The sequence below is a fragment of the Lithobates pipiens genome, unplaced genomic scaffold (genome assembly GCF_037356315.1).
Source record: "Lithobates pipiens isolate NorthernLeopardFrog02 unplaced genomic scaffold, aLitPip1_a1.2 Scaffold_19, whole genome shotgun sequence".
In the NCBI taxonomy this organism is placed as follows: Eukaryota; Metazoa; Chordata; class Amphibia; order Anura; family Ranidae; genus Lithobates; species Lithobates pipiens.
Genome location: NW_027507764.1, coordinates 289,598,971 through 289,621,326, shown reverse-complemented (window position 1 = coordinate 289,621,326; position 22,356 = coordinate 289,598,971). Strand labels below are relative to the sequence as shown.

General features: G+C 43.4%; 1 protein-coding gene across 3 annotated transcripts in view; it reads left to right on the top strand.

Annotated features, from left to right (window-relative positions):
* The window catches only part of CTNNAL1 (catenin alpha like 1), a 417,111-nt gene that overhangs the window by 201,561 nt on the left and 193,194 nt on the right, over positions 1 to 22,356 (top strand). For all 3 annotated transcript variants that reach the window (XM_077492001.1, XM_077492002.1, XM_077492003.1), the window contains exon 6: positions 15,774 to 15,944. In XM_077492001.1, the coding sequence (XP_077348127.1) occupies positions 15,774 to 15,944 (171 nt within the window). The remainder of the gene's footprint in view (positions 1 to 15,773; positions 15,945 to 22,356) is intronic.

Here is a 22,356-nt window from a genome sequence, read left to right as displayed (position 1 = left end):
AGTAAACAGTCCCTTTTTGAAGAATGGCATATAGTCATAGTTGGGAAAGGATCCTACAGCATCGCAGAAGGCCGTTCAGAGACCTCGAAAGGCAAAATCCCCTTGTTTTTTTCTTACTGCTTGGACCATAAATCACTACAAAGGAGTATTTTACCCATCAAGCAGTGAGGAAACCAACCTTGTTGGATGGAACGCATGATGGAAGTGTTAGGTAACATTCTTGCAGAGCACTTAGTAGATGCCAGGGTACCAGGTTTTAGCACGGTTTGATCTACAATCAAATGCCCAATACTGAGCAACCAAATCTAAGTAAAATATCTTTGTTTCTCATTCATTATAGGACATGTAATTGGGTTTTACTGCTGCCTACAAGAGGATTTGGTTACTTGAAAAAAATAAAGAAAAACCGTGACCAGTGACTAACCCCCTCCCACTCCCTGCATGCTAGTGTTTTAAGAGGATTGGGTATCTTCTGTTGAGAAAAGTTTAACTGTTCTAGCCATTTTTTTCCCTCCATATTTTTTCTTAAGTCATGTCTTCATTACACACTGCGTGAGCTATTTTCTTGGCAGCAACTCTGGAGGCTGTTCCTAAACCCTACTGAAATGGATGATTGTGGGGCTTTCCTGGAGTGTGGACTGGAGGCCATGAGCTCTGCGTTTGGTGTTTTGCAAGTCCTTGTTGGCTAGCTGTGGAGCACTTTCTGAATCCAGAGTTGTTGCATAGCCTTTGGTGTGACAACATCACTGCAATTCTTATTTATGAGTTGGCCATATAGGCTTAAGACTGAGGACTGTATAATTTTGTCTATTGGATGGACCAAACCTCTTCTTTTTTTTTTTTTTTTTTTTTTTTTGTGTGTTGGCTTCCAGGAAAATGGTTAAAACAATGTTGAATTAGGTGCTGCATCCACTTTGTGCTCTGTTCTTGCCATTCAGCATGAAATAGCATCTTTTTACTGCTTCTATTTTGCAAGAGAGATTCCTTGCTATCCAGTTAAAGTGCTGTGGTCATTTATGCATATGCTACTCATTTTGTATGTTTTTACTTGGTATTCTCAGTGACTTTGTCCCTCCCAAGCAGTGCAACATGTCAAACACAAAACATAAGGGGAGCAGTCCTGTTGTATGGGTCCTTGAGAACTATTGATAACTGTTCTGCAGCGACCTGCAGTGTTTGCTGTCCGAGAACCTGACAATGACAGACTAGAATCTTCCCCTGCTTGTGTCCTTACATTTCTCCAAGTCTTCTTTCAGCCTGTCCGGTGTGGCAGTTCTATAACAGAAGGATTTTAATGCAGTTGTGCAAGATTTCAGGGGACAAATTGCAACTTTAATTGCTAGCTACAATTTCAGAGTTGGCTAATATATTCCTGCAGATTGGCAGCCTCTAAACCTTACATTGATTGCTCTATAGGGTTGTTATGGGAGGGAAGCTTAGATGATTTAAGTGCTCACCTTAAGGTGAAACGTTAGTCAGAAAATTAAGTTATGCAAGATTCATTCATGCTGGCCCCTTTTGCAGGCATAGCTATGCAAAACATTAAAACTGCATAGGCACATTAAAAATAAGTGCCTATGCAGTTGAAAATCCAGTAATACACTGCCTTACCCTGCTCTGCACATGCTCAGTTGCTGTTTATTTTGAGGCCTGGTGCCAAAAATGTAGAAGCTGATCTGCTGTCAACCTAAAGATTTACAGCTGCTCAGGGGCTCTCTACTTGAGCAAAATGGCAGCCTTCAGAAAGAAGAAACAAACCACACTGGAGGCAAATTACAGTATTCACTTTGGTCACTTCATTTTTAACCACTTGCTGACCACCCACCTCAGATGTACTGCAGCAGGTCAGCTCTACCTGGGGGCTCCAGTGGCACGCGTGCTGATTGGACATAGGGAGGCCCAATCAGCATCTTTGGAGATATTGTCTGCAGTCTTGTCAATTCCTGTTCCATGTACCCCACTGGTGTGTCTGTTGGGGGTCCTGGAAGAGGAGCAATGGCCAAGACATATTAGGACCATGCTATTGGAAACACTATGGCTCGTAAAGCTGTAGCACTCAAGTGGATCCAGCCCACACCTCCAGCTATACATAAATGGCTTTGGTTAGTGAATTGGGTATTACCCTATGAAAAACGTATTTTTGAACAGGGGGTTGCCAAACTAAGTATAAGCAAGTGTGGAATGCTTTAGTGTTCTTCCACCATTACTGTAACCAACATGTGACAATACTACTGGAGGATTTGAGAAACTGCCATTAATACTTTTGTGCTGCTTTGATGTTTTCTATACCAAGTGTATCAGGATCAATATACTGAGAAATACAGTATACTTGTAAAGACCTAAATCTTTTTTGCACTGTAAATGTACCTTACTGTTTTGTATGCTCATGTTGTGTGCATTTGATTACTGTCATTGTCATGTACCTTTTTCAATAAAGAGTTAAAAAAAAAAAAAAAAAAGTAATTCAGTGCCGTATCACAAAAAATGGACTGTTCATTAAGGGCGTAAAACCTTCCGGGCTGAAGAGGTTAATGTGGAATGTGCATTCCTTGCTACAGTGCCTTGCGAAAAGTATTCGGCCCCCTTGAACTTTTCAACCTTTTGCCACATTTCAGGCTTCAAACATAGATATAAAATTTTAATTTTTTGTGAAGAATCAGCAAAAAGTGGGACACAATTGTGAAGTGGAACGAAATCTATTGGATAATTTTAACTTTTTTAGCAAATAAAAAAACTGAAAAGTGGTGCGTGCAAAATTATTCGGCCCCTTTACTTTCATTGCAGCAAACTCACTCCAGAAGTTCAGCGAGGATCTCTGAATGATCCAATGTTGTCCTAAATGACTGATGGTGATAAATAGAATCCACCTGTGTGTAATCAAGTCTCTGTATAAATGCACCTGCTCTGTGATAGTCTCAGGGTTCTGTTGAAAGCGCAGAGAGCATCATGAAGACCAAGGAACACACCAGGCAGGTCCGTAATACTGTTGTGGAGAAGTTTAAAGCCGGATTTGGATACAAAAAATTTCCCAAGCTTTAAACATCCCAAGGAGCACTATGCAAGCGATCATTTTGAAATGGAAGGAGTATCAGACCACTGCAAATCTACCAAGACCTGGCCGTCCCTCTAAACTTTCAGCTCAGACAAGACTGATCAGAGATGCAGCCAAGAGGCCCATGATCACTCTGGATGAACTGCAGAGAACTACAGCTGAGGTGGGAGAGTCTGTCCATAGGACAACAATCAATCGTACACTGCATAAATCTGGCCTTTATGGAAGAGTAGTAAGAAGGAAGACATTTCTCAAAGATATCCATAAAAAGTCTTGTCTAAAGTTTGCCACAAGCCACCTGGGAGACACACCAAACATGTGGAAGAAGGTGCTCTGGTCAGATGAAACCAAAATTGAACTTTTTGCCCACAATGCAAAAGAGATGTTTGGTGTAAAAGCAACACAGCTCATCACCCTCAACACACCATCCCCACTGTCAAACATGGTGGTGGCAGCATCATGGTTTGGGCCTGCTTTTCTTCAGCAGGGACAGGGAAGATGGTTAAAATTGAGGGGAAGATGGATGCAGCCAAATACAGGACCATTCTGGATGAAAACCTGTTGGAGTCTGCAAAAGACCTGAAACTGGGACGGAGATTTATCTTCCAACAAGACAATGATCCCAAACATACAGCAAAATCTACAAGGGAATGGTTCACAAATAAACGTATCCAGGTGTTAGAATGGCCAAGTCAAAGTCCAGACCTAAATCCAATTGAGAATCTGTGGAAAGAGCTGAAAACTGCTGTTCACAAACGCTCTCCATCCAACCTCACTGAGCTCGAGCTGTTTTGCAAGGAAGAATGGGCAATAATTTCAGTCTCTCGATGTGCAAAACTGATGGAGACATACCCCAAGCGACTTGCAGCTGTAATCGCAGCAAAAGGTGGCTCTACAAAGTATTAACGCAAGGGGGCCGAATAGTTTTGCACGCCCCACTTTTCATTTTTTTAGTTAAAAAGGTTTCAAAAATCCAATAGATTTCATTCCACTTCACAATTGTGTCCCACTTGTTGGTGATTCTTCACAAAAAATTAAATTTTTATATCTTTATGTTTGAAGCCTGAAATGTGGCAAAAGGTTGAAAAGTTCAAGGGGGCCGAATACTTTCGCAAGGCACTGTAAATAACATTATTTTGTTAAGTTGTTATGGGTAAAGTTCTGCTTCAACCACTTCAATACAGAGCTTTTATATACCCTCCTTTTTTATTTTTATTTTAAAGATTTTCTATTGTAACATTTTGCAAATAAGTAATTTTTCTTCATAAATTTGGGCAAAAATGTATACTGCTACATAGCCTTAGTAAAAATAACCCAAATTGGTTTATATTATTTGGTCTCTGTGAAAGAAAAACCCCTTTCACACTGAAGGCATTTTTCCATGCAGCAGGCAGAGATATGGTCAGCACAGCCAGAGTGTTTGTCCAGGGAGTAGGCAGCACCATCAAGCTTAGGGCATCTGTCAGGAAAGAATGGGGACAGGGGTAGAGGCTTCTCCCACCCAAATCGCTTTGAAGCCTCCAGGCAACCAGACCCTGTTCTAGGAACACAGAAAACCAAAAACAGTTTTTCTCAACTCAGAACACTATTCTGGAGCCCCTCACATATGAGACCCCTGTGTAGCAGGCTGAAAGATCAGTCCAAGGGGCAGCCAAAAACAGGCCGAGGTCCGTGCAGGTAAAAGGCAGAAAAAGACGGTAGGCAGAGGCATAGTCTATACAGTCCAGGGTCAGTTCACGTGAAAGGCAGAAACATGGTGGATAAATAATGCAGAGGTATAGTCGAGAAACAGGCCAGGGTCAGTTCACATGGAAGACAATGATATGGTTGGTTGAGGCACCAGGGAAATATTCGGGACAGAAATTGAAAATGGGGAAATGGCAGCATATTAGAAATATGGTTAGTTTACAAGAGTGTGATAGTGTCTGAAGCATTCTCCGATGCAAAGGCTAGGTTTGGAGGGACACTGGGGACAATGTAAACTGGTGTCTTTCCTAACTCCTCTTTTGGTGCACTCCCGACATTTTGGCGTCTTGTGGATCCTGATGGTGGAATATGGCCCTGAAAATGTCGCTCATGTAGTCTGCTGACACTGTTGAAGCGAATGCTTTCTGGAGGGATACTTGTTGATAGATCAGGGCAGTGACAATGTCTTCAATAAACTTTATGAAGGTATTTCCGTCGATTTTTGGTTGATGATGAAATAATTTAAAAGGGCCAAATGAAAAAAAAAAATTCCAACTTTTTTGTACCAGAAGAGGGATGTTCATGTTGATAGGGCTGCAACATTTGATCCTTTAAATCCTCCCCCCCCCCCCCCCCCCCCATGAATTTATTGTATGCGATGATACAGGAAGGCTTTCGAACGGGACCACGTCTTCTGCAAAGTTCCACCGAGGTGTTGTCATGGATGGTGGACATGATGTACACATCTTTCCTATCCCTCCACTTCACAGCCAACACTTCCTCGTTCCTCAAGCTTGTTGATTCCCCCCTTTGTAGTGTTGTGGTGACTAGACACTGTGGGAAGCCCTTTCTGTTTTTCCTTGCTGTACCGCAGGCCAGAGTATTTTTCAGGTATAGGTGGCGGAGAAGGGGCAAACTGGTGTAGTAGTTCTCCATGTAAATATGATGCCCCTTTTTGGAGGAATAGGAATGCCAACTACCAAACAATTTTTCCCACTTATTCCCATGTACAATGGACACTCAGGGGGCTGGAGCTGGGAGTCTGTCTTCGTACACGCAGAATGAGTGTACATATCCGGTGGAGCTTTCACAGAGCTTGCTGAGCTTAAATCCGTACCTCGCCCTATTTACTGGGGTTATATTGCTTGATTCCCAGCCAGCCTGTGAAATGGACCAGGGATTCGTCCACAAAGATGTTTGTCAGGGATATGAAATTGGGCAAATCTCTTGCAGAAATAATAAATTAGGGGGCAAATTTTATCTAGTTTATCAAAGTTTGGGCTATTTGGGGGGGGGTCACTGTGAGTTATCACTGAAATGCAGGAACCGCATTATAATCGCATATCGGGATCTGGACACGACCAATGAAAAAATTGGCATGTGGTGGATAGGGTTGGTCGGCCAATATTTATGCACTTTATTTTGTATGCCCCATGTTGAGCGTTAGGCCTAAAAACAATTTAAGCTCCTCCACTGTTGGGGGTCTCCATTCAAAAAGGTGGGCATAGCCTTGAGCTGGGGTTGTTTTCAATGAATTGTTGGGCAAAAGGATTGGTTTGGCCCACGATACCTTGAACTAATTCGTCAGGGAAAAATACATTTCAAAAAATTAATTTGGGAAAAACCTGCAGTGTTGACCTGCACACCTGGCTGTGCTGTGAAAGGGCGGATCGTGGCTGACCCTGTACTAGAAGGCAACCACAATGGGTTTGCCAAGGTGTCTGGAAGCTGGGTTTGGGCCATAATTCTTTGGCATGCACTTGTACTGGACCTTTCATCCTGCGGTTGGCACTACTTGTAGCTGCCTGGTGTTCAGACCATCATCTTTTTGGATGGACTGCTTCCTCCTCTGATTCTGATCCTGGTGTGCTGCCTTCAGGGGGGGCGCTCATGTTCTGAGCCAGAAACAGAATTGGGCGATAACAGCTCCCCATTGCTCTCATCGGTCAGACTCCGAATCTGGACATAGTGGCTGTATGACTGGTACTCTGGCAAGTGAATTGGCAGGTACTCTGAAGGACAGGTACTACTGATGACAGGTCTTTTAGGGGGGGGGGGGGGTCATCTAGGCACAGTAGTACATATAGTATATATGGTATATCTGTAACTCACTGTTAGCTGATCTCCTCCTCACACTGGATCTGTGTTTTTTACATTTAGTGGTCAGCTGTGATTGGACACAGCCGGTCACGTGGTAAAGAGATACTTTTATTGGCTCTTTACCCTCATCGGGGCTGGGCTGTATCCAAAGGGAAAAGCCTCAGCCCTAAGGGACCCGCCCGAGGCACACACTGGATCCCTGATCGCAGCGCTGCAGGTAAGTTGAGGACATCATATGACACCCGCCCAGGATGGGAGATCCCATCTGCAGATGTCATGGCTGGGTAATGAAGTGGTTATTAAGGGACCTCTAAAGTATATGACAGTTGTGCTTCTGCATACCATTCCATGTACCAGAAAGAAGGCATTGCACTTGCTCCTTCCTGTTGAAGGATTTTTTTTTTTTTTTTTATTGTATTGTCTCCAGCATCCGAAGTAATGCAGGGGAAGATTTACTAAAACTAGTTCACATACAATCTGGTGCAGCTGTCAATAGTAATCAATCAGCTTCTAACTTCAACTTGTTTAAGCTTTGACAATAAGGCCTCATGCACACTGTTTTTGACTTCAGATGTTTTTTTTTTTTTCTGTACTACATGAACCCCCCAGCATGTTATCCTATGTGTCTATGCACACATAGGCTGTTATCAGCAGTTTTTGTCAGGGGCTTTTTCTAGCTTGGGAACTAATGGACTTTGAAGAGTTTTTCAGCTGATAAAACGCTAGACCTCTGAAAATATAAAAAAAAGCTGAAAAACACAGATATTCGGCATTTATCAGTGTTTTTGAGCCATAAGCTTTGGGGCGTATCGTTTTTCTGAAAAATGCTACTACAAAAATGCTGAAAACCCCACTCTACAGCTAATACTACTGCCGTTTTTTATAACGTCCAGTGTACATGAGGTCTAAAACCTAGAAGCTGATTGGTTACTATGCACAGCTACACCTGATTTAGTGTGCACCAGTTTTATTAAATCTCTCCATAGTATTTGTTTTATTTTGGATTTCTGCATTTTACTTTTTGGGATTAGGGCAAATGTCTAAGATCTTATTTTACCGCTTGGAATTTTGAGGCGCTCATTGCCCCAAAGAGCATGAACCCAAGTAGGCCTGAAGTGATAACATTTTGGGCATGTGGAGATTGGAGGTCCTAAAGATGCAGGCGTTAGTGCCCTATGAAGAATCTTGAACTGTATCTTTTGTCAGCATTCACTGACAAGGATTTGTCTGGTTAGGTTGTAGGCTTGAATAAGTGTGTCTGCAAGCTTAGGTGTCAGTCTGTATTCCTGTTTTTAACAGGGTGCTGGAGCTGATGGTATAACAATTAGGGGCATACAGTATCTCACAAAAGTGAGTGCACCCCTCATATTTTTGTAAATCTTGTATATTTCATTTGAGAACACTGAAGAAATTACACTTTGCTACAATTTAAATTCATGAGTGTAAAGCTTGTCTAACAGTGTAAATTTGTTGCCCCCTCAAAATAACTCAATACACAGCGATTAATGTCTAAACCTCTGACAGCTTAAGTGAATACCCCCTAAGTGAAAATGTCCAAATTGGGCCCAAAGTGTCGTCATTTTCCAGCACTGGATCTGTGCCTTTTGGGCATGGAATTCACCAGATCTTCACAGGTTGCCACGAGTCCTCTTTCACCACTCCATGACGACATGAAGGAGCTGGTGGATGTTAGAGACTTTGCGTTCCTCCACCTTCCATTTGAGGGTCCCCACAGAAGCTCAAGAGGGTTTAGGTCTGGAGACATGCTTAGCCAGTCCATCACCTTTACTGTCAGCTTCTTTAGCAAGGCAGTGATCGTCTTGGAGGTGTGTTTGGGGTCGTTATCGTGTTGGAATAACTGTCAGGTGGAGTTGCTGGACTTCCTGAAGCTAGGGGTGGGGATCGTGCTCTACTTCAGTATGTCACAGTACATGTTGGCATTCATGGTTCCCTCAATGAACTGTAGCTCCCCAGTGTCGGCAGCACTCATGTAGCCCCAGACCATGACACTCCCAGCACCATGCTTGACTGCCAAGGTTCGCCATCACTGGCCTAGGCCATCTTTATGTAGAGCGATTTCACCCCCCCCCCCCCAGAACCTCAGAGTTCTTTGCCATGAGGTGCCATGTTGAACTTTAACTTCCAGTGACCAGTATGAGTGAGAGCCGATAACACCACATTTAACACACCTGCTCCTCATTCACACCTGAAACCTTGTAACTGTAACAAGTCACACGACACTTGGAGGGGAATAGCCAATTGGGCCCAATTTAGACATTTTCACTTAGGGGTGAACTCCTTTTTGTTGCCAGTGGTTTACACATTAGTAGCTGTGTGTCGAGTTATTTTGAGGGAACAGCAACTTTACACTGTTATACAAGCTGTACACTCAATACTTTACATTGTAGTAAAGTGTAATTTCTTCAGTGTTGTCACATGAAAAGATATTATATTTACAGAAATATGGGGGTTGTACTCACTTTTGTGACATACTGTATGTCCCAGTGGAAGTCTTCTCAGTGAAAGAGGTTCAAGGGGAGTTACCCATAAGTCGGTCATATTCCGTAGTCTTTTGAAAGTGAAGGCAGCAAGACCAGATCTTTGTGATTTGCATTGCCAGTGGTTTAAGCAAAAATCACCTGGTGTCACGATCAGGCTCGAATACCAATTGCTATAGCAGTTGCAGGACTACCACTAACCAGCAGGATAGGTACACAGGCTAGTCACCCTGGCAGATAACACAGGCTCACCTGAGGGGCGGAGTCTAAGTACTAACCAGTTTTCACCAGAGCTCCTGAGGGTGGAGATCGATTTAGCGGCGTGTTAGTACCAGGTCCCGGTCCTCAGGATCGCCCCACCAGGAGGTGAGCAAGCCGGGGCTCAGTAGTGGATGAGCAGGTAAGGATCAAACAGAAGCATGGTCAGAAAGCAAGCCAAAAGGTCGGTTAACGAGTTGTTGCAGGTTGGGATCAGGCAGAAGTGTAGTCGTGGAACAAGCCAAGGGTCGATAACTAGCAGTAGCAAATATAAACGGCAGCAGGGAAGACAGGAGCGAGATACAGGCTGGAGATAGCACAATATTCTGGCAAGGAGGAAGTGCAGAGACATGGCTTATATCAGGAAGTTCATGGGAGGAGCAAAGAGTTCAAGGTTCAGCTGAAATCAAGGTACAAGGCATGGTTGTCTAAAGGATCTGACAAGGCACTGTCCAGCATCTCGGATAGCTCAGTGAGAAGATTCATTGCTAGACACAGCTGAGGTCCCAGGTTCAAGTCCAGGTCCTGTGATGGAGAAGAAGTTGGGCTGCTGTGAAGGCTAATATGTAGGTAGTGACCAGGGAAATTATACAGTGGACACTGGTCTGAATAGGTTGGAGGTTTGAAAAGGCCCACCTGATATGTATTTGTGAATTAATTCCGAGCCATATCTCGAACATAGACGTAGAAGGTGCAATAACTTGTGAATCTGCATCAGGGTTTTATGCCAACAAGATTGTATCTTGTAACCATTTTCCTGAACGGTCACATTCACTGAGCGTGTGCAAGAGCATGTGAATAGCGGTATGGATGTGTTCCTAGTCCACTTTTGAGAAGTCTGGAGTCAAATCTTTTTCCCAAGATATGCATGCCTTGTTGGTAGAGACCAAATGTTGGTGTGTATTTTAGAGCACAGGATTTGAAGGGGGTGAGAGGTCATGCCCAGAGGTTCGTTCAAGCTGGCCTCTTGAAGAAATGTTGTAATTGGGCATCAGGAGGGTGGAGGATTGTCCAAGCATGAGGGAGGCCAGTAAATCAAATTTTACCTTTTGTGAAAGAACTGTTTTACCAGTGTAAGCTGATAGGGCCAAATGCCAGAAAGGAAATGCATAGACATCACTGGGGCTAACTCAGGATTGGATTAGTGTTAAAGGGCCTGGGGATGAAGAAAGATGGGATTTCTTACAAACCTCTTAAGAGCACCTCATGGTAGGGCCTATGAGGGTGGTCCATTAAAGCAGGGGGACATGTTTGGCAGATGGCCAAGGTGCTGACCCAGAGGTGTGGGTGCAAGGCTCTGCTCCAGTCTTTCATGGCTGCATGAATGTTCCAGTCTACTATTATTTTTAAGTGGCAAGCCCTTTAATTTTTTTCTGAGATCAGGAAGCCCGTTGAATTTAGGAAATTAAAGGTGGGCTTAGCTAATTCGGGGGCAAGCAGAGGGTAAGTCGATAGGTATGTGCTTGCATGAGCTATATCAATCTAGGCAGGATATTCATCTTCAAAATGGTCTAACTGCTTGAGATTCCTTTTTGTGGTTTGTAAGGCCAATATAAATTTTCTGGAATATAATTTGTAGAGTTTAGCAGGATGTTTGATGCCGAGTTATGTAATTGTATCAGTCGTCCAGATAAACCTTTTTTTTTTTTTTTTTTTTTGGCAAAAAGTCACTGCTTTCACTGCCAAAATTACATTTTAAGGCATAGAATTGTGTGTAGTTATTCTTTAGGCTAGATATAACTTGGAATCCGGCAAAGTTTTCTAACAAGCCTGGAGGTATAAAGTGGGGATCAGTGAGGTAAAAGATATCTGTAAACCTAGCCAACTTGTAGTCACGGCCACAGCTTAAATGGTCTGTGTAATATTGGTATTTGCCCACAACCGTTGAAAGAAGCTGTTCAAGTGTCAAAATGAATAAATGCAATGAAAGGGGGCCTCGAGTCCTATTTGGGATGGAGAATGCGTTCGGCAGGTGGCTGTTGACTCTAACTTGTGAGTATAGTGACATAATAAAGTTAAATCTACACTGGGGATCAAAGTTGGAGAACAACCTACAATTTCCTACATTTCAAGGTCACTGCTTAGTCCTTTTTGAAATGATCTAAACAGGAGTAGTAAAAGTTCAGTTTTATTAAACCTATTTCAAGGGTTACATATATTTTGAAGCACAGAATAAAAAACTTCAATGAGATTTGAAAAGATCATTAATCAAAATTAGGGAACACTTTCAGATGCCTCCCAGTTTTTGCTAATCATCTGCCACCTTGTGCCAATTTATGTAATTGTCTGCAAATCCCCTATTTAACTGGCAGCCTAACTTTCCAGTTTTTACTGACGTTGCAAGATGGGGAGCCGTTCAAAAGTAACTGAAACTCTCCGGCAGCAGGTTGCTCCAGATGAAGGTCAAAGGGGTGACCCTTTCAGCCATTGCAAGAGAAGTTCGTTCCAAATCTGTGATTTCTAGAATATTGCATGTTTACAACCTTACAAACGAAAGTCCCCAAAGAATGCTGATCATCCACCAAAGACAAATGCAAGAGAGGACAGGATGATGTGGAGAATCTCAATTGACAATTCGTTTATCATTGCAGGAGCAATTGCTCACCAGTTCAGCGCTGAACAGAGTAAGGATCTTTCTCGTCATACAGTGTCTTGCCGTTTAAGAGAATTTGGACTGAAAGCTCACTCTGCAGTGACCTCTCAGTATAAATAATAGACTAGACTATCCTTTGCTGAGGAGCATGTTGTGTAGACAGAAGAGAACTGGTCCAAATTTCATGTTCGGTATGAAAGCAAGTTTAATTTATTTAGGTCTGATGTGGGAATCATTATGTTTGTTGTCAACCTGGGGAAAGACTGAACCAAGTGTGTGTTTAAAAAAAAAAAAAAAAAAGTGAAAGCTGCAGCAGGAGTTGGGCCTCTTATACAGCTATGTGGCAGAGTGAATGCAAATGTTTATCAGAACCTTCTTCAACAAAATGCGGTTCCTTCCTTGCCTTCATCACCCAATCTGCCAGAAATTTTCATGCACGACAATGCCTCCATCACATGGTAACATGGGTAAAGCAGTTAGTTGACGCTGAAAACATTGAAAAGTATGAAATGGCCAACCCAGAGTCATGATCTAAACCCAATAGAAAACCTCTGGAAATTCCTTGGCGACAAAGTTATGGCCAAGAAACCAACTACAGTCACCGAACTGTGGAAGAAGAGTGGAACAAAATGACACGAGCAGTGTGAAAGACTAGTAATGCCCTGTGGCCGCAGATGTGCTAAAGTCATTCAAAGAATAGGCCTGTACACTTCCTACTAATGTGATCTTTCTCCGTGCTACAGTCATTGCTGTTCTTATTTTTAACATTTGTGTTTTCTACAAAATCAAATATTGAGCAATGAAGATTACATTATTTCTGAAAAAAATCAAGTGTTCATAAATTGTTCTCTAATTTTTAATCTCCAATGTATATGCTTGAGTGCCGATGGCACATAGAATCGCTGCCATATAGTCCCAGTGACAGTAAGGTGTGCTTCCAGAGGGATATGTGATATTGAGTTAAGTGGCTGCTGCTTTTGTGTTGTTCAGTTTCTTGAAAGCCTGTCCAAACTACTGAGGAGAAATTGAGCATTCAATTTCTTGGCTGCGGCCTCCATGCTGGGTGTAGGGCCCTATTTCTGCAAGAATTCTTTAATTTTCTGGAATCAAAGGTCAAGGAGTCCATCCCGCTTAGCCGGGGGAGGGGGGGGGCGGGGGTTGAACAATTTTGTGTAGTACTGTTTGAGCTAAAAAGCTATGTCAGCATTTGTCTCCAAAACATGGCCATTGTGGGAAATGGTGCATCATAATTTTTTCCCTTTTTGGTATGAAAGGCTTTGGCAAGTAGTTTACTACTCGTTTCCCTGCTCATAGAACAATTTTTGCATTAGAACGTATTTATATTTTACAATGTTGAGTTCTTCCAAGAGGGGAGATTGTGCCCAGATAAAATCTTAAAAGACTTTACGCTTGTCGTGTTTTTTTTTTTTTTTTTTTTGGCATCGGTGCCAAAGCCTTAATCTGTTACGCCAAAGTAGAGATGGTGGCTTGCTTATCATGGTTCTTTTTGGAGGCCAAGGCCATTAATTTGTGTACATTGCACCGCACTTGACTAGGAGAGGCCCAGAGGCTTTGCTAACATTTTGTGGTCTATAAAGCTTCAGGAAGTCCACTAACTCCACCTGACACAGTTCTCCAAATATTCTACAGATCTTTTTGATCTTTTTTAATGTCTGATTCTCAGTTGTGTGGTAAAGAATTCATCCTCAAAGGCAGAGAGCGGTTTCGCTTCTTTTAGGTTCTTGACCTGGGTGAACAAGTCCTGCTTGAAGTCCAGGGAATTCTGAATTCGTTTTTACCAATTCCGTGGTAGTTGGGTACAGAGGCTAGCCACAGCTTAAAGAGGATGTAAACCCACTCTCATCCTTTCTAAACTACTGCAATATTGGTTATCTAGAAGGCTATACATGCCTCCTGCATGTATACTTATCTGTCAAATGTCTCCCCTCTGCTATGAGACCCGAAAAACTGCAGATTTTGTGGGTGGGTCTGTTTCCAGGGCTCAGTGGATGGAGTCGTGATGTCAGTAGACTCCCCGCCCACCTCTACACTCCCATTTACATCCATTTTCTCCTGTGTATTTCTTACACTGAACTTCTGCTATGATCACTAACATCCAGTCAAAACCCAGAAAAGTCCCCATATGACTTCAGCATGCCAAATCATGCTGAGGTGTGGAACAGCCAATCCTTGCAGAGCAGCAGAAGAAATGAGTGGGAGGGAATTAAGAAAATAATGCATGTCTCTTAGGCTAGTGGACAAGATATGTAAATAACCTGTCACAGCAAGGGGGAGGATTTAACAAAGTTTTTCTCTGTTTGTGAAGATTTATCTCATTGAGCAATAAGAGGATTGCTCAGAGCTGGGTTAACTCTTGTGGCAAGACTGGGCTCAAATGATAGGAAATCTTATACTCTACATTATGACATCAAAAAAATAAAAAATTAATAAATTTCCGGTTTACATCCACTTTAAGTGATCTTTGCATGTCTTCCAACCTGTGTTACAGGTCTGGGGATTGTGTGGCAGCCATATTGGAGTGCTCAGCTTGTTTGTTGCCTCTAGATAGATGCGGTACAAAGAATTTGGTCTGAGTTTTGGCAAGAAAACATCCATAAATGTAGTTTACAAGACTGCCACCAGCACTTTCAGTCTTCCTCTAGGTTTTATCAGGTGGATGTGCAGTCCTTAGCTAAAGCCAGCTTTGGTGTGAAGTCCTTTTAGCAGCATTTTGGGGTGTAGGGCAGACCCAGTTTTTTTTCTTCTTCTTTTTTTTTTTTTTGTTAATGTTTTTTGCTTGCTGTGTTTTCGCAACCCTAAGTTGGACTGATTTTGCATGTTTCTGAAAACATGTGTCTCTTAATGAACAAAAAATAAATAAATTAGGATTTTTGTACTCACTATAAAGTCCTTTTTCATGGAGTTAATCGAGAGACACGTCTCACCCCTCTGTTTGTGGTCTTGCTCTCAGCACCACTTTGATACTAAAGTATGCTGGAAGTGGAAGAGGGGTTAGCGGGCTGGTCAGTGTGAGGATTTGCCAGTGTACAAAACCTCCTGTAGATGGCTGTATAACCCAAATGTCTTTGAATCCTACATCTCTCGTTGAACAGTGATTACAGATTATTATTTTTTTTTGCCACCAGATTTAAAAGAAATCAGAAAATTATTAAATGGTACTAAAAAAAAAAAAAAAAAAAAAAATCTTTCTTTACATAACCTTACATAACTCTTGCAAGTGAAAATTTGCATTCATCTTCAACTCAGAATTAGACAAATGAAATAAATATTTTTTTAGACACGTGTAAGACCAAATACGGTAAAATTAAATTAAACTCTGTCTCGGCGCAGGATACATTCTCATAAAGAAAGTACATGAACTGCCATTGCTGTTTTTTCCTTCTAAAAAGAAAACAAAAGCTAGTTGGCTCACTGTGCCTAGCGTCAATACTTTGAGTCAGACCTCAAACAAGCATGTTGCAAATGGGTGTCAGAAACATTAGGGCATGAGTTATTTATTTTTCTTCTGCAAATTTCCATTTAAGTTTGTGTATGTTCATTAATTCACTGTTCACCTTTTTTATAGACTTGTCTAAGGCACCCTGATTGTGAATCGGCACGTATTAACAAGGAAGGTGTCTTCCAAAGAATGAGACTAGCATTGGAGCAGGTTATTGCAATTGTAACCGATTCACGACCGAATGGGGAGACTGAAATTGCACCCATCAGTATATATAGTGGAATCAAAGAGTTTAAGGTAAGGAGTTCCTTTTTTCATCTTTAAATGTATTATTACTTTTAATCTATATACTAAGTCATACTCGCCACTGTACTTAAATTTCAATATCATACCTTTTTTAAAATATAAAGATCAAAACTTTTTTATTTTTTTCAATTCCGATAGATTGCATTCACACTACAGTGTTTTGAATCGCAGGCAGATTTGCAGCGATTCTGCCCACGATTTGAAAGTGCCGATGTGTGAATGACAAATCGTGGAACTCGCATTTGAGATGCCATTAATTTGAATGACGCCTCAAATCGCGGTGTAAATCTACCGCATGATAAAACGTGCTGCAGCCCGCATCGTGGGAAGCATGTCAACCAAAAGTAGCTCCTGAACTTTTTTTGGGTGACATGCTTCCTGTGATGTGGATCAGCGTGATTGCAGCACAATTTAATGTGCGGCAGATCAGCACCATGATTTTAGGTGTCGTTTAAATCGATGGCATCTCAAATGTGAGTTTTGCGATCCTTCACACATCGGCGGTTTCAAATTATGGGTAAATTTACCCGAGATTTAAAATGCTTTTGTGTGTTTGCAGCCTCAGGGCTTGTTTAAAACCAGTTTTTTTTTTTTGGTTTTTCTTGCAACAAGAATTTCCCTATACTTCCTAACCTGAAACTCCAAAGTTTAGAAGTTCCCTTTTTAGACACAGCAGTCACCAGAGCAAGTATAATCATTGAAAAATTTCACCTTTTTTTTATTTAATTTTTTTTTCTGGTTTTGATGACCGTTTTAAAATGTGTTTTTTTTTTTTTTTTTTTTTTTTTCCTCTTAAATTTCAACCCTGATCAGTGGTCACCTAGACAAATTGAGAGTGAATCTCCCTAGCAGGGTGACAACAACCTTACAGGGATTCTAATCTCTATCTTTTTTTATTTTTAATTATCCTCTTGGAAGTCAGGGCGAGCATAAGTTTCCCAGACAGCTAAGTAACTAGTGGAGATGCTATTCCTTTCAAAGAAGGAAAGCCATTCTGGGTAAGCCAAACTGGGCTCAGCTTCTAGAATAAAGGAGTAGAATGTGTGTTTCACTCTAGCATTACCCAGCAGAAAGAAGGATCTAATAACTCTCCAAGATAACCCCATCGTCCAGTCGAGTGAGAAGCAAAGAACTTGGTAGTATTGGGTCTGTATAGAAAGCCGAGACAAAATTTTGAAAAGCGGGGGGAAGACATGACAATTTTGCGTGTTTACGACACTAGGTGTCTACATACACAGACATACTGTAGCTTGTAACATGTAGGCAAAAGGACTCAAGTCATGGCATAAAGGTTGGGTCTAATACCCTATTAAAATTTCTTGCCCAGATGGGAAAAGCACTGATGCGAATGGCCATATCCATACTCCCCCCCCCCCCCCCCCCCCCCCCCACAAATCTGCCGATTATGTGCACTCCCAGGGAGCCTGCAATGATGCGAACTGCGTCCTCCAGAACATTGATCCTTGTACTTGCCTGCTTTGGGCTGCCCTGGTTCTGCTACACAAGATATATTCTCTGAACGCTCCTATGAAGGCGACTAGTACCGTACATTGGTTGATTTGTGCGATATACAATATCTGGTACATAATCAGTCCAGTGACAGGAAAAGTCTGAAATGTGGATGCCTCATATTCAGGAGGAGTAGAAGAATGTGTTTTGAGGTGCAATTCGAAGTATGCCCATGGTGTTTGTGAAAAATATCTTATTAAATTTCCAACATTGTGTAAAAAAAAAAAAAAAAAAAAGTTTTTTTAATTTCTTTATCTTCATCATGGAACACACAGCCTAAGTAATTCATGGGTTATGGGCCACCTTCAGGTGTTGACTCTGGATTATAGAATTATGAAAAGAGAGGCTTGTTTGCACATGTAAAAAAAACATATACCAACTGTGCGGGGTTGTGCTCCAACCCCTAACAATAGCCTTATTCAATCAGAATACACTAGAAATATGGACACATCGTAGCTGTCCCAATTTCCAAGAACTAAAGGTATGTTCCCATGTGGACATTGCCAGATGTGCCCATATGTACATAGGACAACCACTTTTAGTGACCCTCAAAACAAATTTTCAAATGAAGGATTTGATAAATTGTGCCACAACTATGTTTGTTTATATAACATGCCCATGTAACAAAATGTACATAGGCAAGACAAAACAGCAACTGAGAATCCATATAGGAGAACGTATGAGAGAGATACTGGAGAAAAACCCTGGGAAACGAGTGGCCAGGCATTTTGCAAGGTTCCACCAAGGTAAACTAGCTGGGATGCAGGTGAAGGGCATTTATGTCCTTAACCTATCCTCCAGGAGAAATGACTTTGATCAGATCCTACAACAGAGGGGAAAACCATGGATGTTCCACTTTAGGTTCTCTTACCCTGATTGGCCTTAATACAGAATTGCATTTACAACCGTTCCTGGCCACCTAGGATATGTCACTTGATGTGACTATTTGGTGAAGAGAATAGGGCACTTCAACGATGGTGGGAATGTCAATCACTGAGTAGATACCCTAATGTGTGTCCTGTGTCACCGATGTAAGTATATGTCATCCTTGTGTGTCCTGTTTCCCTGTCTATTCTATCCCACTCTTTTTACCTATTGTAATTCATTTGATAATTTTGGAATCCCTATAGCAAGGACAAGGTAACTGTAACTAGTTTACAGAATGCGATTTACAATAGACAATGATATGCACTCCTCTATTAATGTTTTAAGAATTTGGGACAATCATACTTGTACTTCTCCTGCTCGTACTATAGCATTTGGTTGAGCCATGCTGGTACTGAGGACATAACTGTAGATTGTTTACACTTGGGAGTCAGCAAAATGTCAGAACAAGGACTATATGTCACCTTGACGGTCTCACCAATGAAATGCAAGAATCTGGTTATCACACAGAGAAGGGGTTGCTCCTTTAAGAAATGTTTAATAGGTAGGCATGTCAGAGGAATGCATAATCTTAAGAAGGAGCCCTCGCACGCTGCCAATACGTCCAGATGAAGCTACGCACTCCCCCTTTGTGAAACGCGTCAACGTCAGTTCCGGACGCTACGTCATGATGCCATCCCCCATCAGAGCCGTTGAGCCCGTTTACTGAGAGGAAGTTCCAGATCATGTGATCACCAAAGCAGGAAGGGACGGACTAGACGTGCACGTCTTTAGAAAGCCTATGGACATTGCTATGAACGCCGCTGCTTACACTTTATGGCGGAAGCCCTACGATATAGATACTTGAGCCGATTGAATACCTGTGGGGACTCTTCTTAACCACGCTATTGGAGCTTCAAGGATTAAGTATTCAGTATATACTGGAATAGATATGAGTTGATTACAGCACCAACTGGCATTCATTCATTTTCTGGAATGGTAACGTATGACATCTACATGATATGACTGTAATATACCAGGAGCCTGTATGATCTTGTTTCCTGTTGGCTGGATACCTTTGCTCTGTGGAACTACTAGGTTGATACCTTCTGCAAAGAGAAGTTTGGATTATTTCCAGCCCCTTTTTACAGTCCCAGTATTCAAGAATGGAGTTTTTTTGGGTTATGGGGATAATGGGATAGCTGAACATGCTAGCCTTTCATACCAAACCAGAACCAAAAAGTTGGTGTTGGATAGGGATGAGCTTCGTGTTCGGCGAATTCCGAACGTTATGGGCCGTTTGCACCAAATTCGTGTGGCGCTCACGGCCCACAATGCACTGCGTCATCGCAGTGCATTGCTGGCTCATGATTGGCCAAGCATGCACTGTGACCCCGCATGCTTGGCCAATCACAGTGCCAGCAGCGAGGAGAGCCATGATTGGCCACAGGCAGGATGCCTGTGGCCAATCATAGCTCAGGCTGTGTAGTACACGCCCCACACTATATAAGGCCGCCAGCGCGGCGGCCTAGTGTAGTGTGTTGGCGTCTGAAGCAGTTAGTGGGTGTTCTGTGTACCTTCAACACAGTACACACCGATCGTTTTCGGCCGATTTTCGATCTTGCTGTTGTGTAGTGGTTGTCTGTGTGCCCTGACCGCAGTATACACCGCTATATTCACCTCACCTATATAGCTAGTGATCTATCTTTTATAATAGAGCTTGCAGTCAGTAGTGTTAGGAGCTTGTGCGTGCTGTCTGCGTGCTCTGTACCCAGTACACGCCGCTATATCCACCTACATAGCTCTTCTCTATTTGAGCCCACTTGCCATCTGCAGGAGTTATTGGAAGTTGTGTGTGCCTCCAGCACAGCACAGTATACATCTGTATATACCCGTTTATCTCTGGTGTTCTATAAAAAAGGCATCTGCAGGAGTTAGTGGGTGTTGTGTGACTCCATTACACTGCTGTTTTACCCAACTCCCTTCAGGCCATTACCATGTCTGGAAGGCCAGCAAGGAGAGGCAGACAGGCGCAAGCCGATAAAAGAGGGCAAGCAGGCTCTGTGTCTAGAGACAACAGTGCTGGTCGTGGACGCGGTGCATTGTCATCAGCACGTGGCCATGGGACACGCTTGTCCTTCTTTTCGGCAGCAGGACATGTTGAACCGCAACATGCCAACGACTTGGTAGAGTGGATGACCAAGCCCTCTTCATCCTCCTCCTCCTCTCTCACCCAGGTACTGGCAAAGCAGCTGCCAACGCATCGTCTTCCCTCCTCTCAATGTCATCATCAGTGACTCCTTCCGTAGACCCACCACGTCCTCCTGAGGAGTCTCCTGAACTCTTTGAGCACAGTGTTGGGTACATGCTCCAGGAGGATACCCAGTGTTTTGTGGGCTCTGATGATGACACTCAGCTAGAGGAAGGCAGTAGCGTGAGCGCAGAGAGAGGGGATGCTCAAGGAGGACAGCAATCTGGCAGTCATGTTCCACAAGCTGCAGCATACTGCCAGGTTTGCTACAGCGATGAAGAGGGAGGGGATGATGAGGGCACTGACTCCACGTAGGTGCCTGGAAGGAGAGAGGAGGAGGAGGCACATGTCCAATGAGGCAGGATGCCCTCCGGGGGCCAGCTTAGGGGGAGCACACCGACTGAATCACACCGCAGAGCTCCGCCTGTGCAGGGCGCTGCCTCTGCGCGTTATTCTAAAAGTTCTTTGGTGTGGGCCTTTTTTGAGACAAGTGCATCAGATCGTTCCGCTGCTATTTGCAACATATGTCTCAAGCGTATCTCGCGTGGCCAAAACATCAGACGCTTGGGCACCACATGCTTGACCAGACATATGTTGACCTGCCATGCAGCTCGTTGGCAAGCGTACCTCAAAGACCCTCACCAAAGAACAAAGCGGACCTCTCCTTGCTCCTCATCAGCTGGCATCTCCAACCCCACTAGACCTTCAGTCCTCTCTGAAACCTGCTCTGAGAGGAATGAAGGTGTAGATTTAGGTGTGTCACAGCCAAGTGCTTCCGGGAACTCTGCATGCGGTACACCCACGTCCGATTATAGCAGGCAAATGTCCCTGCCCCAGCTGCTGGACCGGCGAAAGAAGTTCACTCCCAGCCATCCACATGCCCAGCGGTTGAATGCTATCTTGGCTAAATTGCTAGCACTTCAACTGCTGCCTTTTCAGTTGGTAGACTTGGCCCCCTTCCGTGAGTTTGTACAATGTGCGGTTCCTCAGTGGCAGGTCCCCAAACGCCACTTTTTCTCATGGAAGGCGATTCCGGCTCTCTACCGGCATGTGGAAGGCAATGTCCTTGCCTCGCTGGACAGGGCGGTCAGGTGCATATTACCGCTGACTCATGGTCAAGCAGGCATGGACAGGGACTTTACCTGTCTTTCACGGCCCATTGGGTCACTCTTCTGGCAGCTGGGAAGGATGCAGGACAAGGTGCAGTAGTGTTGGAGGTTGTTCCGCCACAACGCCTCCAAAATGCTACTAATGGTTGTGACACACCTCTCTCCTCCACCCCCTCCTCTTCTTCTTCCTCCATGGCCTCTCCCAGTGCTCTGTCCTCAGAACCAGCGGTGCTCCGTAGGCGTTCCAGGGGCTACGCAAGTGCGCAGGCAAAACAATGCCATGCCGTGCTTGCGCTGGTTTGTTTGGGGGACAGGAGCCACACTGGAGCGGATGTTTTGTCAGCTCTGCAGGGGCAGGCCGAGAGGTGGTTGACGCCACACCAGCTTAAGCCAGGAATGGTGGTTTGTGACAATGGCACCAACCTCCTCTCCGCCCTCCGACAGGGACAACTGACCCATGTGCCCTGAGTAGCTCACGTCCTTAACCTGGTGGTGCAGCGGTTCTTGGGCAGGTACCCCGGCTTACAGGATGTCCTGAAGCAGGCCAGGAAAGTCTGTGTGCATTTCCGCCAATCATTTAATGCCTGTGCTCGGCTGGCTGAGCTCCAAAAGGAGTTGAACCTGCCCAAGAACCGCCTTATATGTGACATGCCCACCAGGTGGAACTCAA